The sequence below is a fragment of the Mesitornis unicolor genome, unplaced genomic scaffold, assembly GCF_000695765.1.
Source record: "Mesitornis unicolor isolate BGI_N332 unplaced genomic scaffold, ASM69576v1 scaffold170, whole genome shotgun sequence".
NCBI lineage: Eukaryota > Metazoa > Chordata > Aves > Mesitornithiformes > Mesitornithidae > Mesitornis > Mesitornis unicolor.
In genome coordinates, this window is record NW_010160017.1 from 10,627 (window position 1) to 30,483 (window position 19,857).

Genomic DNA, 19,857 nt, shown 5'->3' on the forward strand with positions numbered 1-19,857 from the left:
ACCACTAATTTTCTGCAACTCCCACATCCCGAGAACTATTTAACTATTTTACTTCTGGTGAACAGGGATCAACACATGATCCCACATTAGCATCACAAAAAGGGGTTACTGTCTTGGCTAAGGTCAGAAGTTATGAGACAACAATATCCCTTTTATCCCTGCATTAATATTGACTATTCTTTCTATCTCTGAAGTAGACACATCTCTCTTCTTAACTTTATTTGCTCCAAAACACTTGTTAAATCAATTTATCAGATGTTAAAATATGTAAGGCCAGCTTTTGTTGTGGCTGTCCCCTGAGAACTCTGGCTGAATAAACACTGGAGCTGAAGTCAAAGCAGAAAAGCCCCCTGGGCAGGTCCATGTCTTCGGCTTTGTACAGAGGCTGTGTAACCTCAGTAGATCTTCAAAGCTTCCTAAGCTCTTCTAGCCTGTCTTCAGCCACCAGCACTGTTCTCGGCCAGCTGGACACAAAGATCACTTAACTTTATTTAGGCTGCTTTTATACTTATGTTAAAATGTGGAGCCACGTTTAAGTAAGAAACCCAGATTCTTGGGGTTTTTATAATCTTCTTTTCTGCCTCAAAAAGTACAGAACAGAAATGCAAAAGGTGTGTGGAGAGGACTGTTCATCACTTCTAAATTTGCTTATTCTTTATATTGGAGTTTGTGTAAATGGCCTCTGCCATATTTGTCAAAACTTTGTGCCAATTATATTAAATGCAACAATGATATAGTAAAGTCTGACAGAAGGAAATTATTTCTCCTGCTCTTTTCTGTCCAGAGTATTTACAATAACCACAAACTTAATTTTACAGCTCTATTATACCGAGTAGCCCCAGCTTGCCAGGAATAGACAGGAGTCAGCAGGTTTTTAAAACAGTTTACCTCTGGGCTGCAAACTGATAGTAAAGTTTAGTAACAGTTTAGTATCGAGAAGTCATTTGAGATGCAGGTTTGGTGGGCAAAAAAAAAAAAGAGAAAAAGGAAAGGTAGGCATATACTCACCAATTTGACCCTCTGTCCAGGAGTGGCACTGATTTCCCACGTGCACTCCTTTCTGCTGGGATACTTGTCAGGCCAGTTGGGACTCGTGATGATGCCGTTGGGACTGTGGATCTTCTGTTCACACTCAGCTGTGCCAACAGTGATAGCATCAGTTAGTCTGGGGGTCTGCATTCAGAGGTAGCCAGAAAAGCACTCTGTTTTTGTCAGGGGACCCACTGAATGGAAAGGATCTTTAGGGAGACAGCTAAGAACACCCTTCAGTGTGCATGTTCGTTTTCTTCCCCTTTGGCAAACACCTTATAGCAATTAAGCCACCACGTTTGTTCATTGATTGTTGTGAAACATACACTGTTGTTTACAATGGATGACTTTAAAAAAGAAGTATTACAAAGGAATGTACATAAGTATTAAAATTTAATTAAATATTTGGTATTCCCCACATTCTACATACAAATAAGTATGAAAATCCATATGAGAAATCTTACTACTCCAACTTCCAATTATATTTCTTGAACATTTTCTTTTTGTCTCTATTCGCTAATTTTCATACTGCAGCTACAGAGCAATCATTCTGATTTCTAAACCACAGTTTCTAGGGACACATAAACAACTAAAGAACAGCTAAGACTTAACTGTATGTACCAAGAACAGCTTAGTCATTGACATTGTAACTGAATTACTAGAAGTGCATATCTGTGAATAAATGCAAAGAACTAAAAGGTGGTAAGAAAGAAACCAGTTTTATTTTTGTATTTAGATTTTTTAACAAACTCAAATTGCTTTATAAATATTAGAGAATTATTCAGCAAGAATCTTGTAGAGTAGGGAAGTACCATTCCAACACCAGTGAAAAGGCAAGTGATTCACAAAGGGCACATCTTTACTCGCAAATTAAATTCATGCTAGAATACAACCTTGAGAAACTGCAGTAGCTCATATGATATTGTGTGTTTGAGGTTTATTTGCAGATAATCTAAATTCTACTTAAGCCTCAAAGCCCACTGTTTTCTTGGAGGTAGCCACACCTTGAGACAGGAAATAGAAGAAAGATGCATAGAGACTTGACTGGAATTTAGATTGTCTGAATTTGTCCCCTAAAATAAACCCAGAAAAGGCATGCACAGTTTCAACCTGACTGCAAGGAAACTAACTGCTTCTGATAGGAAAAAATGACAACTTTAACAGGCTTCTCTCTATCCCTGTGTTTAATACAGGATTAGATAAATACTCCAGCACAGCTTTAAATGTTCTACACTTCACAGCCCTATTAAAAGTAGCACTCCCTGCTGATGTTCCCTAGTTTTCCAAACTGCATTCCTGTGGACCTCAAACTCGGCCACACACAAATGCTGGGGATGGAGGAGATGAGGAAGGGGGTGTGGGGGAGTGTTTAAGGCCAAATGTCTAAGCCCCCATTGCCAAGATCTTTTTTTTTCCCTTCTTTTCTTTGGAAGAAGAGCTGCAGAGAGCTTTCAGCAAGACAGTTGTATAATCAACCATTCAAACACCTTACTACTTACCCTCCTTACAGTCATGTTTGTTTTCATGTAACACAAATCCATTTCGGCACTGGCAAACATAGCTTCCCACTGTGTTGATGCACTCGTGCTGGCAGCCACCATTGTCCTTCGAACACTCATCCTTGTCTAAGAAATATGCAACAAGGTCAGGTGAGCATTACAGCTAGCATTAGTCCTTGTTACTCAAAATAAAAAAGTTTTGCACAGTGTTTGAGTCCAGAAAAGGATAATCTAAGGCACCGTCACTCTTCTCAGTGTGGTAGTTTTGTGGTACCTTACTTCTAGCCACTCATTGCTCAGCTACAACCTTGCACCATGGCACAAAGAGTCTGTCTCATCTTTCAAGAAAATGAGGGGTAGTTCCTAGGGGAGAGGAACACCAGTAAAACAAACAAGCTAAATCAAAGGAGATAAGACAGTTACCAGCATTTACTCTTTCAAGTGGTCTAGCTGGTGAAAGTTTCATAAATATCTCATCTGAAGCTTTATTTCAGTAAACAACAGGAGTATAATTTATTGACAACGCAAAGTAGTCAACTTTACGCAAATTCCACAATTTAATGTGGTATGTTGAAAGGAACATGTAGGCCAAACAAGGTTTCAAACTATGCACATCAAACATGTAAGAAAATAAGGATTTAACATAAACTTTTTAATAAGTTTATTTTTTTTCCCCCGGCAGAGTGATAGTGTGCTTTATGTCTAACAAATCTGGACATTACAGAACATCACAAAAAGAAAAACATTTCATTGAAAAACATACAAAAGGAACTGGCATTAGTTATTTCCTGGAGATCTACAATATAGCATGCAGTTCTGTACAGTCCTTCAGAAGAGCTTTTAGCGTGTTAGAAGTAAAGCACAGAGTATGGAAGGAAATATGACCTGCATTAAACAGCTACAAATTCATTGCACAGCAAAAAGCCAAACTAGATTAACATGCTGTCATTCTAGCAAAAGGCCTCAGCTGCCACTCTTCTATGTCATTCAGCTGTTGTCATTTTAGGTGAGGCTAGTCCATTTAAAAGAGGCAGACTGATCCTGACATATACATACATATACACACATACATGTATATATGAATGCACATGTATATACCTATATATATGTATAGATACATATAAATACTGACATATAAAAATATATTGCTATATAAATACATATATGCACAAATATACATATGTCTATATATATACACATATATAGATATGTGTGTGTATATATATATAAAAAACATAAACATATATTTAAACACTATATCTTACAAAATGTAAATAGAGGAGGAAAAAGAACAAAGAAATTGTGGTCATCCCAGAGGTCCAGTTGTTGCAGGGCTGGAATGCAGAGCATTCAGCCCCTTCAGCCTCATGGACCTTGGAAAGCAGCAGTGAGTGTTATCTCCAAACAAGGTAACATGTAATGTTTCAGACTTTAGTAGGCACAGTAAGAATTTCTAAGATTACAAGCCACTATGGATAACTTAAGTTTATTTTCACTGTCTGTCTTATGCATTTTTCCCTGCCTTTATTCATGTTTATATCCAGTAATACAACAAAGGAAGTCTGCATTATAACTGCATACACATCAGCTTTATCTACCAAAATGTATGCAACACTTGACTCATTGACTTGCAGGTCTTTCCATAAAAATCAGCTTCTACTTATAATACATGATTATAAAGTACATTTATAGATACATACTGCAAGTCAAACCAAGTGTCCACTGCATTTTGTTCCGTAAATCTTAAATTTGTTTGCACCAAAAGTTTTTGGAAGCTTTCTGAAGATTTGAATATATTTGAAGGTTAAGAAACAGTTGAAAACAGAGGTAGCTCCCATAATCATTCATCCAAAGGCTTATACTAGTTGTCATTTTGATGATGAAATCAACATAAAAGCTCCACAAGACACTGTTTATGCACCTTGCAATGCAAGTCCCAAACTGAGGTAGTAAATCTATTTAATTTCCAAAGAAAAGTTATAATATTTCAACTTTGCAAAAGCAAGCACTATCATAAATTAATTCCATGTTGCAAGTGAAGAACAGTAACAAGCAAATGAAAAATTAAATAAATTTACAAAATACTTTAATATTTCCCCTCGTAAGTATTAGTTTGTAGTTTTCTACCAAAATAACTGGAAGGCAAGCTCAAAATGCATTCAAGTTAGGCATTCAAATACAGAGTAGGTAGACAAATTCTAAATAAAAGCCCTGTCCATTTTCATCTTCCACCAAACTGTGCGAAAATACTGAAATAAGCTTACATTCTCTAACAAAATCTCTCAGGAAGACAAGTGCATACACAGTCTCATGTTGGACCTCCTTAGAGATAAAACAAAGGACAGAAGGTAGAAAGGAGAAGCTTTGGAACATATTTGAACCACAATAATTACTTGTACATGGTTAATCAAGGATACAACTGTTGAACGAGCCTTCCTCACACTTCATAATTTGGAACAGACTTTCTGTCAAATTGATTGCCCAGTTTCAAAATTCATGAAAAAACAATTAGTCTGTATTAGTTATAGGAACAAATGTTTTGCCATACAAAAACAAAGCCATTTGTTATGCTGACAGATGGAAATTAATTTCCCCATTTTGAATGGATACTTTCTTTCTTTTCTCATTTCAGTACTCAGAGCAGGGAAAGATCCATTCTCAACAAAATGTTAGATTGAATCATTCAGAGGACAAATGGTCGTACCTCTGAGACCCTCAAAGGCCACCAGTCTGTGAATAATACGTACTCGGCCTGAAGGGACCTGTATCAAGTCCTTGCAAGATTCAAAAACAAAAATTTTCTCTTTGCAGGCGGCTTTCTTGTCTGTGGAAAAAAATTTGCTTAGGGCTAGAAACATTCTAACTTTCTCTTTTTAACTGCTCAATGAATCATCACTCAAGAAAAAATGTCCCAACAAACCTCATTCTATATTACATCAAATACCACGTATGTTTTGAGTGATCATACAAAGAAATATATTTATTTAAAACACTGCAGTAACTTTATAACTTATGATAAATGGAAGTAGTTGAGTGACATATCACTGGGTAGCATACCACTACACAAAGACTGATTTAAAGAAATTATTAGGCTATCTTCTTGGAAATATCACAGGAAAAAATAACATATATATATATACACATTATTGTTGTTATATTTTTCCCACCATAGAATAAATTAATGGATTTTTTTTACACTCCTCTTGTCTTATGGGTCCAGCAAACTGCAATAGAAATTCTGACAAGAGCAGAAGAGAGAGGACAGAAGAAAGAGAGAGGGAAAAAGACTAAAAACCTAATTACTGAAAGCTTTTAGTTTAGAAGCCTAATATCCAATTCCAAAAGGTTTTAATAAAAGTTTTAAAAAGTTAATATATCATGATTCTCTAGTTTCTTATCTTTATCCAAGAAACTAAATTATAAATAAATAAGAGTGTCTCCAGAGATTAGCTACATCCCTGGAACAGCTCCCAACTGTGCTTTCTTCAGAACTGTCCCATCAAATGTAAATTTTACAGAATGCTGAAAAAAAAAAAAAGTTTTTCTCACTTTCCAGTAGCACCTGTCTGGCTGTTAACACCATTTTACAGCCAAAAATGTAATTACATTTTGTCTTATGTCAACATAAATACCTTCCTAATGCAGGTCATCTGTTGCCCTATGTCACTGTTTGCTTTCACAGTTTATCACAGCGAGTTCCAACCACCCAGAAACTGCTTTCTGTTGTCTGAGCTGGAGCTGGGCCATGCTTTCTCAACTGTAGCCATGGCTTCAGAATTCACCACCATAAGAGCTGCAAAAAAGTTCTTTGGCTGTGCTTTGTGGAACACATTACAGTTCCTAATCTTCAAACTATCTGACTTACCCCACCTGTCTCTCTTGCTGAGTGTTGCATATGCTCTTTACTGGTGAATAGACTGCAAGATGCAGTGTTTTACTCATTACTGATGTTTTTCATCATGTATGTCCTTATAACTAAATGCTTACAAATCCTTATATTGTGATTTAATTAATAAAATTGTTAAATGCCTTCTAGCACGTATCTTAGACACTAGCACTTAAGTATTTCTCCACAGATATAATTCTAAAAGTAGTGTATTCTAAAGACAAGTATATAAATAGGCAAAAAAACCTCACTTTATCACCTGAACAGTGATCAGCTGTCGACTCTCAAAGGTGAAGTACTTTAAGTCTTAAGTTCATTCTTCATTGACAGACCATTAGCATATTATGTCCAAATTAAAGAATTCCAGGGGTAGGAAAGTTACGGTTTTCTAACACCCACCAGAGATTTGTCTGATGCTTCAGAGATGACAACCTCTTTTTAGATATTTTAAGTTCAGAAGTTTGGTTTGTCTCAAGCATTACAAAGATTCTGTTTTAATCAGGAAATATTATCAAAAGGGGAAAGTAAGAGAGCATAGCAGAATAGGATCTGCTAGAAATTATAGCAACAGGAAGAGAATTGAGAAAGAATAAAAATAAGATACAAAGCATTTGAACTCATATGAAATGAGAGAAGGATTATGGTAGGAATGTATTATGAAGCATTCAGTAAATTTATAGTAAAAATTTAAAAGTAAAAAGTGCTACTATATGTAAAGATGGATCTGAAAGACTATGAGCAGAGAAGTGGGATTACTAGAAAAAATAATACACTTTAGAGAAGATAAAATGTTTCTTAATTTCTTTGTATGAGATGAAACACTTTTTTTCATCTTTCATAACTACTTAAGAAAAACATCAAAGTGGACATAATGAGAAAACACTGAAAGTCTAAAGCGTTCGTCTTGACAGCTATTTTCCCCACTTTCCAAACCACATCACTTAAACAATATACTGATTCTTATCACTTGGTCATAGTTATCAGTTATTAAAGCTAACCAATAAAATACTACTTTCATTTCAGCTTTGATAAAATATTTTAGCAAATAAATGCTAACAACAGTGCCTGGTAATACATTTTGCTGCACTCTAAACATAATCAGGATTCTCCAGATTCAGATTTTTAACTGCTATCAAAAAACCTGGGGCAGAATTCAAATCCCAAATGCTTCTGGATGACTTCCAGTCTGGGGAGATGGGAAGACAGTACTGTTTTGTTGTGTTGTTTTACACAAGATAACATACCTATCCATATGCATGTGTGTAAACACAAGAATACTAAGCAAAATTCCATTACTAACACCAGGTGGTATCCTGCCATGGCCAGATTATTATAGACTAATCTCAGTGGGTAATTGCAGAGATCACTGTTGTGCAAATATTTCCTCACATCTTCAGCTTCTCTCATGTCTAACTTTATTCAACAACACATGTCCTCAGATGATATAAGCTTCCATCACTCTGATCTGCCTCAGTGAAATTACTCTCATAACTAAAAAGACACACATTTTTGCAAGAGCAAGTTCTTAAAACTCTGGTCTGCAAAACATTAAAAAGTGCAAAGTTTGGCAAGCAAATACTCAATGTTAAACAAATGTTGTAGCACAAAGTGGTAATTTCATAACTAATACATTATATTAAGACACCTGAGTGAAATAAACCACAAGTGTACACTATATATAATTAGTATCATGTTACAACTGGGATTTGAAAAAATAGCAACAAAATTTGGGGTAAAAAAAATCTAATTAAATTTTAAAACACTTCGTAAATTTGCTTTTGTCCTCTGTATCTCACAAAGTTCATTTACCTCTGCTTTTGTTTAAAAATATACAAATGTATTCCACATATTTTCTCCTATATACAGACATTAAAATTCAGAACAATGTTTTAAGACAGAAGAGTGGTTTAGACTTACAAAAATAAAACAAAGTCAATGCTACCAGGAAAATTAAAAGGGTAAAGTCCACCCACTTCATACCAAAATATAGTGTTCACTCCATCTAGTCAGTGTATGCTCAGAGGCACTCACGGGTACATAAGAGTGATTTCCTATACCTGAGAAGAAGTGTGCCTTGAAGCCTTTTTTTGACACAGTGTTGTCAGATCTGAACTCAACTCGCATGTTGTTGTATTGAGAGGTGATAACTTCAGGCACTTCTGTACCACAGAATTTACCGTGTAGTTTAGAATCAGAAGAAAGGCCACTGCGAATCTCCACATAATCGTATTTGCAAACCTGTGGAAAAAAAAGGAAATATTTTTTTGGCTAACCAAAAGAAAAGCATGAAGCTATTTACAAATGCAAGAACTCTGGTATATGTTGCTTAATAACAGGATAGTAATAGCTTTTTAAAAACCTTTTTCTGACTATGAAAAGATTTGTAAACGCTTACAAACATTTACTGATTTCGTGTAAGACTATTTTAAGGTCACTAAGGCAAAGCTGTACTATGCATTACATTCAAAACTGTATTTTGAAACTTAGATTAGTTTTTGATACTAATCTGTGTTTAGTATCTAAATTTCAAGATGCTTAGTAACAATTCAATTTAATCTAAAAAGTAAAAATTCCAGTGACATTAGACTAAAATCTAGAAACATTCACCCTAGAAATTACACCTATCTTTGCACTACACACCAGATATGCAGAACCTACAAATCTTCTGTCGTTTGCCTCTCATAGAATTTTTTAAAAAATATTTTCAATTAGAAACTTACAAGATAGGCTTTTTACCATAATGTATGTAAGACACACTCTTTTATTTAAAAAATATAAATACGCACTACTAAAATTATACAACTTTCTTTAACAGTAGCATAGCTATATTTTGGAGGGCTAATGAAAGACATTTTCATTAAAAGGTTAAAAATAAAATGAAGTAAAATAATGCAATAAAAAAGCCTTATGCAAGGCCTGCTACTCATGATAATACTTTCAATTCATAATCCCTTGGTCAACCCAAAGCCCTCCACCCAAAAACTTCTAAGCTTCTTAGGCTCAACTATCAATCCTTTAATCAAAAATGTCCCAGTTGTCTGCAATTAATAGCTTAAGACAAAACAGTGGCCAGGAGCTTAGATTGCCCATTAAATCCAAGTTGTATTTGATAAATTGCAATTTCTAGTCAAAAAAGAAATGTCAGGGGAGCTGAAGGAGAACTGTAGAAAGGGATGTTTTGGCCTTTTTTGCTCTCTCTCCCTATGAATTATTAAATGATTGTCAACATTTCAATGTTTTTTAATATAATACATTTTAGATGTACATTAAATTTTCATTGTTACCGGAAAAATTTTCATATGTTGCAGAGTTGGAAAGTGACTATTTCAGTTGAAACTACTTTTATACAATATAAAGAACACAATTTTTAAAACTTGAGTTACTGCCACATGCTGATTAATATTAATTTTAAGATAAATTCATGTCAATGCACATGATTTTTAAACATAGCTAATGTTAATAAATCTCAGCAATTGGAGCAATACATCAGTGGTGAGTTTTGATGGTTTCATAGCTTTAGATTTAGAATGAAATGCAATTTCAGATAAGTCTAACTTCCTTCATAATACACTATATTTAAAAATAGTTTTACAAGTTAAATATAAAATTAAAATTATAAAATGTAAATATAAAATATTAACATTTTAATATTGGAAAAGACATCTTAAACTTGGTCCTAAATGGAGCTTCTATAAAAAAAAAAAAGAGAGCATTTGCTAAATGTGTACATTTTATGTCTGCACACAGGCAATATATTAGAATTTTCCAGATATTATATGGGTTTCTTCTGATTTTCACAGGTATCATTCTTAATACTATTATTTAATAATATAAAGCTGAAGCTGATTTAGCATAGGAGAGGATGAAACCAAAGTTATAAATAGTGAAAAACATTATGTATATATTTCTCATACCTGCTGAAGTCATATGTCTTGCGTGAACTTAGAAAACTGATTTAACTTCATTATACCCCTCAGGTGTCTTTGTTGCAAATCTAGCTTAAGTACCAAGAAAGTGCAGGGGAAATGTTTTATGGTTTGTTCAAATGGTAATCTAATTTTATTTCTTTGGGATTTTAAATATTTTGCTATACCTTTTGCAGTTATTATAAACCTTTAAAAGTAGGAATTTCACAGACTTCAGAACTCACCTCAAATCATTAAAAAAAAAAAAATTAAAAAAGCCATGGCTGGGTTGTTTCTTAGTTATAAATTACACTCCAGCTTTTGCCACTTCATCATATCAAATATGTTGCTACAAATTTTTAGTCAGAAATAAAGTCATGGGATTTGAGTTCTTAATGCCACATAAAGAATATCCAGATAAAATTGATAACCACAGCACATTACGGCCGGAGTCTAGCAAAGGAACTCAATGATGTGACAGAGTGGTGCCTAGAAAGCAGAACAGAGGCTGAAAAGTTGATGCTGAAATCCATATTTTACCAATTCACACTCAAAAAACCACTGCAACCCCCACCACTTTGTAGGGAGCAGCCCTTACCACGTGGAGGGGTCTGCTCTGCCCCTTTCTCCCACCTGTGGACCAGATCCCCCATGCCTCTGGGGGCTGCCCAGCTCAAACACTACTGCTGTACTATTGTGCTTTATTTCTAGTACTGATCTTTTTAAAATATTCCCCCTCACTTCCTTGAGATACTTGTAAGTGATTTAAATGCTTCCTCGCTCCGTCACTAACCAGAGCTTATGTGTATTCTCTGTAGTCATAGTCTATAAATATGATTTGGTTTCTTGAGATTTTCTTCTCTTGAATTCTTTCCAGTATGCCTCAGCCATTTACTCTGTTTTACTTTGTTGATAAAAAAGTCAGTTGAGACTCAGCAGAGAACATTTATTTTCTATTTCTTGTAATATATATATATACATTTAGATGATATGTAAAAGAGAGCTATTCTCTCCATATTTGCTTTGAAAGAATCCAGAAACAGTCCCAAAACGAAAACAAGGATACCTATGGTTGTTGTCAGCATATGAACATTCAACCAAGGTTTTATAAGACAATATCTATTTTTGAACACTTGTGACACTGTTTAGCCTGTAACAGATTGTGCAGCTCTTTGTTCACAATTACTTACTTCATTCCCTTCTAACTCAAAAAACTCAAACTTCATTGAAATTCGGTATTGCGTCGGGGCAACCACCTGCCACACACAGTTTTTGTTTGGAGGATACTCTTTGGGCCACCCTGGTGTGGTTATAGTCCCATTTAGCTTTGTCAGGAGTCCTCCGCAGGCAGCTGTAAAATTAAAAGGGAGAGCATCGTTTCTTGACTGAAACTGTGTTTTACCATAAACAGAAACACACTGAGAAGATTCAGGCCTCTCATTACTTATACTACTGTAATGCTCAGACAGAGTAATCAGAATCTTGTTTTATCATGCTTGATGCAAACAAAGAGAAAGAGACAGCTGCTATCTTGAACAGCTTGCAGGTTTGCTGACCGAGATAAGTTTCAGGACTACACAAGGCGTTATCATATTCATTCTTTTCCCTTCCCTCCAGAGACTCTGGTTATTCTCTCACAGCCTTTCCCATGCAAGTTCTCTGACCTCACTGCCCTCCCCAGGACCTTGACCACCCCTCTTCTGACAGATGGAGTACTTAAGATGCACTTTGCATTTCCCCAGTTTCTCTCCTTGATTGTTGACCCAGAATCAGCCATACCTGTCTGAGCTCATATAGCTGTATATGCCTTCCATAACCTACTACATAGGGTCACTTCTTTGGGATAGCAGTCACGTATGCTTCAGTCACAATTACTTTGCTGAAGTATGGGTGTTCAATTAATAGATGAAACACTTATTATTTCCAAACATATGCTGAACAACAACATCCAACAAAACAATACTGTACTACATTTGTGAATGCAGTTCAAACAGCAAAGGGCAAACACGAAAATCTTTTCCATCTGTGGAAAAAAAAAATTAAAAAAAGGAAAGTAATGGGATTTGCAGGGGTTCTCAATCGCATTCTGCTCCACTGATATAATTCCAGCACTGTGACAGCACTAGAAATCATTCACGAATCTCTTCCTAATAAGCTGGGGGGGGCAAGCTCCACCTTCTTGCAACTGCACTGTTCTAATACCAAATGCTTTAAAAACTGACTGTTCCTGTCTAGCTGACGGTCTTGCACACTGCATTTCCTTCATCTAACACACCTGAGTGAACTCTCCAGTTTTTGTGTCAGGGCACACTTGGCAAACCCATACACATACCAGTCTTCCTCCTGGCACCTGGCTTTCCATGCAGAGGACTTCTTGGTATACACGTAAAGGTAGTCTGCCCAGGATGGAGGGACTAACACCCTGGGTCACACATCATTGTGTGAAAACATGCTGGTCACAGGTTTAGATGCACTCAGAAGACACAAGTTGTAACCCCATATGATCCAGTCTGTGTCGGAGTAACAACTGACCGCTAGTTTTCAGTTTCAGCTTTTCAGTATCACTCCATTGTTCCTTGAGGCAATGATGGAAAATGTGGAAATACTGACCACCACCACCACCACCACCACCCCCTCCTCCCTGCTTAAAGGCTTCTAATATGCTGCCAGCAGGGGAGATTTGGACTAGATCAGCATGAAGCAATTTTCTGTGCATGTCAAAACTGCAGTTAAGCATTGGGCAGAGTTTCTGAGTTAGAGGCTTCTACTTTGGCATCATATGTGAATTAGTACAGCTAGACCACCCTTTAAATTCCCAAACCATAACTAGGGTATAATGCTCAGTGTGCTTACACAGTTATTTTAATTTAGCAGTCCCAAGTAGCATCTAAATACAGCAAGGGCTACCTTGTGTGGAACAAACACATTTATACTTTTAGGGATAGCTTAAGGGTTTTACTCCATGCTGCACTGTACTACTTCAAACAACTCCTCTTTTTGCCATAGTTGTCTTTCTGTTTGAGTGCCAAGGAGGTATTCCTTCTCTATTTTTCAGAGGCAGAGGAAAGAGTTTTCTGAAAGACTGGTAATCTTCCCTGATATTCTGACTCAGTTTAGCAGGCAGACTAAACCAAATTCCTTACATAAATTTGAGCTGACGATCAAAGGCCCAGAGATCAAACCTGTCTTCATGGCCCACATTAGATTAAGCTTACTTTCTGCACACTGCCTAATATGCAGACATATTAATACAATAGGCTTTTTGAAATAAACTGTTTCTGCAGTGCACTTATTATTAAAGTTGAGGGAGGAAAAGAAACGCCAACCAAAAAGTCAACTACCTTGATGAGATTTACAGTCTCTCATGCCAGTAGTCTAGGACTATCACCACCTCATACATACACAAAATAAACAAGCAAAAAACCCAAACCCACAGAATCAAAAGCAAAAGAAGAAAAACTGCAAAGAAACTAAGCAAAACTACCCCAAATTCTGACAAATAATAAATTAAAGGCAGGGAACTGAAAAAAAATAGAGACACCAGTGTATCACATCTGAAGAAAACCATAACACTGAGCACTTCAAATTTCAAACTATCTTCAATACTGAAACAAATAGATGTATTGAGATAAGAATAATTTGTGCTATCTCTGAATTTATTGATGTTTATCAATAAAAATCAGAAAATAATTGGTGTTTAATAATCAAGAACTTTTGCTTATTTCCTTTGATATGAAATATGTATAGAATGCAAAAGCTTCTCTCATGTTCAATCTCATGTTTAGATAGATTTCCATTTATCAGGTTTTTATTTCTCCAAATGATTATTTAAACATGCTTTGCTCACCCTGAAATGGAGAATTTGTTTCCAGCAAGTGTAGTCCACAATCTGACTGGGAGCAGCAAGAATTTCTTTGAGCTTTTAAAGATCCTGCTGTTCAAACCAGCCACCTTCCCATTCACATCCCAGACAGAGGCAGTCAGAGGGATCATCAAATATCCCAATTCTCAGACAGTGGCACATTGCTCTGCGGATAACTGTCTCCTTACCCATGGTTAGAAACATTGCTTTAATGAGTTTGAATAATGTAGTAAGTGGTTTGGGAAGGTACAAAGTCCTGCTTTGCATCGTTCCCAATCACAGAATCACAGAATGTTAGGAGTTGGAAGGGACCTCGAAAGATCATCCAGTCCAAACCCCCTGCCAGAGCAGGATCACCTAGACTAGGTCGCACAGGAACATGTCCAGGCGGGTATTGAATGTCTCCACAACCTCTCTGGGCAGCCTGTTCCAGTGCTCTGTCACCCTCACAGCATAAAAATTTTTCCTTATGTTTACATGGAACCTCCTATGCTCCAGCTTGCACCCACTGCCCCTTGTCCTATCATTTGACATCAGTGAGAAGAGCCTGAAAAATCAACTAACTGCAAAACCTGTGAAGCTAAATTAGTGACAGACATCAGATGAAGATGACTGCTGTGTACAGACATCACCCAGGCACCACTACTTATAAGGGAGCACTGGTTTTCCAGGCTGGGTTCTACAGATCTCACACTACTAGGACAGAGCATACACAAGGTGTGGTGTTTCATTCAAGCGATGGCAGTCTGTGAGCTTTAAGAGCCCATAACATGCACTGTACCTTCACAACTCTTTTTGTCAGGACCAAGTTCATAGCCAGGATCACAGGCGCACTGGTAACTGCCCAGAGTATTTACACAGCGCTGCTCACAGCCACCATTGTCAGGTTTGGCACATTCATCTTCCTCTGCCAAGACAGGGAAGAATGCAAAAATGTGTTAGTTACCTTCCTCAGCTGTAATTGCTGGATCAATATTAACCCAGAAAGCTGTATGCATGCCATTACAAGATGCACTACATAACACACTGTGGTTGCTGACTAAAGCATTTTCAAATGCTAAGGAGACCTGCAACGGAGAAAATAAAAATGTGTCCTTTGTGGCATTTGGGTGGGGTTTTTTACAACAATACCTACTGACAGCTGCAGACCTAATTTATAAGCACTTTGTGAGCAGTATACAATAATTCAGGCAATTGTACTTTAAATGCTGTATAAAGTATTGAAAGAAAGATTGAAAATCTACAGCAGGGTCACTTGAAGGGCACTTCATCTCCCACAGAATCAATTTGTACATTATCCCGAATTCATACTCAAAACCAGATTAACAGAATCCTCAAATCCCAGGTTTTCATTCTACTGATATTAAAGGGAACAAGATGCATTAGAGATGGGGGAGGAGAAAGGAATAATGTATTATCTCTACTAGATCTGAAGTATACCCACAAGACTCATTGTTAAAATATTCCTCAGATGTTGAATTATTGTTTCCTTATGCCAGGACACGTTTTTTCTTTGGAATAAAACAAGGCTCCCATTCTCATGTCTACAGCATTCAACATTATAATTGTCGACAGTGAAAACTAACAGGGTAAAAGAAGCCTCAGTTTGTGGCTTTTCAACAGAGCAAAAAGGTTCTACTGGTGGTGTGACCTGTATTTCGCGCGTCACCATGGCCACACCACTGCTAGTGGCTTTTCTGGTGGCATGGGTAGCCCAGGGTAGGAATTATACACTCCATATGCACCAACTGCAGGTATAGCTGCAACTGTATGATGCACACACACACCTCCCAGAACTGGAGGCAGACTGTGAGGCTGTTGGTCACTGTATGATTTCTCATTTGCATATTTTTTTCATGGTCACAGAAAGCAATAAATTGATAGAGCTGCCTAATTCAGCAGTGGGATTAGGAAAAAACCCAACAACATTTACACAAAAGAATAAAAATTAACATAAACTACCAAGTTGTCCCTATTGTGATTATACTATTTAACTTCATATGTGATCACGCAATATGTCCAAAAACCCCATTTTTTACAAGATAAGATATGTTTCAAAGGTGATTCAAAAGTAAGATGCTTATTCGAAACTGAAGAGTAGAAAGTTGCACTGAATATATTTCTTCATTCTTTGGGCATATTTTACAAGGATGTAGAAATACCATAACTGTTTTGATTTGATAAAATTGCATGCCCAGGTTAAAAAAAGTGAAATATTGGAGACAGTACAGACCTGATTTTAGAAAAAATAGGTTGAAAATATTTTTCATATCCTACCCTATTTTTTCCAGTACAAGAACAAGTGATAAGCAGTTCACAGCTCCCAAAATATGCTTTAACTTTTACCTTTAAAAAAGTTAGCTGCAAATCCTGCTTTGTTAACAGTTCCATCAGAAACAAACTTCATCCACAGGGTATTAGAGGTAGATCTAATGTCTTCTGGCTTGTCGTAGCCACAAAAGTGACCAATTAAAGGACTGTTTTCATTTGTTCCATCTCGAATTTCCAAGTAGTCGTATGCACAGTTATCATGTCTTTCAATCTGTAAAAAATTATTTTTAAAGTGATCTATTTGAACTTGACCATAAATACCAAATATCAATCAGCTAATAAACAAAATAGAAATTTTTCAAAGTTAATTTAGGGTTCTCTGTTTAAGATTCAAACACTAGAATAATGAGGAAAAGAACAAGCATCACTGGACTGTTTTTAACTACACTTGTTTTCTACAAGAAGAAATAATGTTGAGACTGTTACACAGGACACAACAGTCTAATTGAAAAAGAAGTAACTAAAAAAAGACACATTCACCTCTAAGCTTCCCAAAGTTCTGACAAATTCTGACTTTAAGTTCAAATGATGTCCTCTTTTCTCATGTACACTCAAATATACAAGATTAATGGTTCAACAACTAATCAAGTCAGAAATATTAATTGGTTTTGAAATACTGAAAAGCTAATTTTTTCTTAACATGCATAAGATCAAATTGTGCTATTTCAGGTGATAATCAGTATTTTATTTTTTTCCTTTATCTTCAACACAGTGCAAAATTTAGCATTTGTCACTACCCACTGACGTTGCAGTGTAACTATAAAAAAATAACAATGCAGTGTTTGAGGCATCTGTAGAATTAGATCCAAACATACTTGTAAAATTGTGATCTCTTAAGCAGCCAACAGATGACAAAAAACATCATTACTTTTCTGCAGCTGATATGTTTGGTTTCTGTTCCATGATTCCTTATTTCAGGTGTCTTTTGACTTTCTGGATCAGTGGGTGAATCTTTGCTATACTGATGAGAAACCTACTGAAACCAGAACAACTGAAAATGTGCCTCTCATTTAAACACCTTGCCAGATGACATCCAAACGTAGACTAGCATGTGAGTGGACTTGTGTGCCACTTCTGCTTGGGTAGAAAGCAAGTCTTGTGCTCTTTGCATAATAGTATTTGCAGAGTCAGTGAGAGTGGGAATTGCACCAAAGGAGAAAGCAGTAACAGTCCAAATATGATCCTATCTGGACCCTAGATAATTTATGATGCCTGTCTATTGAGAGAGTATCTTTCCCAGCAGAATTAAAAACCCTCTTGATCTGGGTCATTTTACTGCAGGATTACTTCACATTACTCAAGTAATATAGCATCTTGGCTATAAAAGAATTAACTAAATCCAAGCATTCAAAAACAAATCCTCTAAGAAAATTACTACTTAACTAAGCAGCTGAATCAGCTGGGGGTGAGGGGGTGGGAAAGGACCACAGACAGAGAGAAGGGGTTGGAGAAGCCTAAAATTTAATTTAGCACATCCAAATTCTGTTTAAATGACAAAGAAGTCAAAACCAAACAAAACCCAGAAAAATCCACATTTTATCTCTGGACAGAATTTTTCTTGCACGTATACTGCACAGTTAGTACAAGTGGCTGCTGATACTCCGCTCTGATTGTGTTTTATGACCAACACTAAGCTCAGTAACCACTACAGACTAAGGAGCTTTCATTTAGCACATTAGGATTTCTGCTTCTTTTACGCAAGAGGGAAAATTGCTGGAAGGGACTGTTTGATTTTATTTCATTTTAATGGCATCAAAATATGGCACTTATACACAAAATTTGTCTGTTTTCTTCCCAACTTTCCAATTCTTCAAGCATTTACATACATAAATTTTCTCCCATTCACTTTTCTGGCACAATCCATATTGCCTTTTCCTTCGATTTCTTAGCTCTGCTTTGGGTCAGAGTTTGGGAAATGAGTGAGAAAAGTCAAGAAGATCTGAGATGCAACCATCCATCGCTGACTTCAATGGCAATTGTACGTTTGCAACTAATGCAGTCAGGCACGTGTCTTCCTGAGCACTGATAAATCTTTGACGATGTAATACTGATTCCAAATTTTCATTAATTGAAATAATAAATTTTAAACACATGACATTATATTCCAATTGGAAACAAAGTCTGTCTTACTATCTCAGTAAAAATCATATTGCACTCTGATGCAGAAAGAAGTGACCTGATCCAAAGCCCACTAATATCAATGAAGGAATAGTGTATTTTCCTCACATATGCCTGTGGTCATTTCGCTACCCAAGATTTTTAATTAACATCTGTCTTCTTCCATGCTTCCATGTTCTCTGCGGCAATATGGAAAATCTGATTTTTCACAGGCCAAGTGCAGCTCCAAGTTACATGTACCAAATTCCCACTGAGTTGAATTGTTAGTTTCTTTTCTGAGAATCACTCTATTTTTGGCAGAAGACAACAACTAAAATACATTTTGTATAGCAGTAAGTAGTTAAACTTCCTAAGACTGTAAAAATCAACCAACTGACAAAGTGCTATTGATTTTCAATAAAACAATTTGAAAGGTGGCCATTCTACCATATTCATTTACTTTTAGTGTACTGCTACTACAGGTCAGGCCATTATTATTATCAATATTATTATATTAAGGGATTAAATTGTTACATCTATATATAAACGAAAAGATAAGCATTGTGTTTTTGAGAAATGATAACTGGTTTTAAGACAGTATAAAATGTGCTTTGCTTATCTGTACCTCAGGTTTTAAGATGCCGTAGTACTGTCATCTGGGAACACTGCCATACAACGATCTACTATACTTACAGTAGTCTCTTATTCTTCCTACTACAAGGGCAGAAAATCTCCTCAAGCTAATGAAAGGACTCCCAGTGATTTTAGTTGTAACTGGACTGATCCTGTAAACCTTATTTACTGGAGCATTCAAATTTCACAAGATTGATATTAAATGTGGATTAGAAGAAATATTCAAAATGTTGGCAAAAGCAAAAAATCATAAATAAACAGGTTTTACAGAAAAATGCATTGCCTATAGGAGAAGGAAAGACACTGTTGGCTCCTGAAGGCCTTAAAGGAAATCCAGAATTTGAACGGCATTAGAGAACTAATTTGACAAAATCCCAGAAAAATTCCTAAGACAGGAGCATAACTACGAGAAAACAATAAGAAATCTCATGGTGAAATGCGAAGCCAGATATGTTCTCAACATTCATTCCCAAAAGAAAAGAAAATTCCATGTACATCGATTCAGTTTTGGAAAAAAATAATTACTTTAGACTAAAATACACTTGGTTAAAAATTCCAGACTACTTTTGTAGCACTCCATCAACAGAAAAAAAATATATATATTAAATATATATT

General features: G+C 36.1%; 1 protein-coding gene across 1 annotated transcript in view; it reads right to left on the bottom strand.

Annotated features, from left to right (window-relative positions):
• Window positions 1–16,723, bottom strand: part of LOC104543739 (tolloid-like protein 1) — a gene marked incomplete at both ends in the record, with an annotated part of 20,431 nt that extends 3,708 nt beyond the window's left edge. The window contains 6 exons of the mRNA XM_010188417.1: window positions 1,009–1,136; window positions 2,529–2,654; window positions 8,472–8,652; window positions 11,510–11,670; window positions 14,963–15,088; window positions 16,528–16,723. Of these exons, the coding sequence (XP_010186719.1) occupies window positions 1,009–1,136; window positions 2,529–2,654; window positions 8,472–8,652; window positions 11,510–11,670; window positions 14,963–15,088; window positions 16,528–16,723 (918 nt within the window). The remainder of the gene's footprint in view (window positions 1–1,008; window positions 1,137–2,528; window positions 2,655–8,471; window positions 8,653–11,509; window positions 11,671–14,962; window positions 15,089–16,527) is intronic.
• Window positions 16,724–19,857: the final 3,134 nt, after the last annotated feature.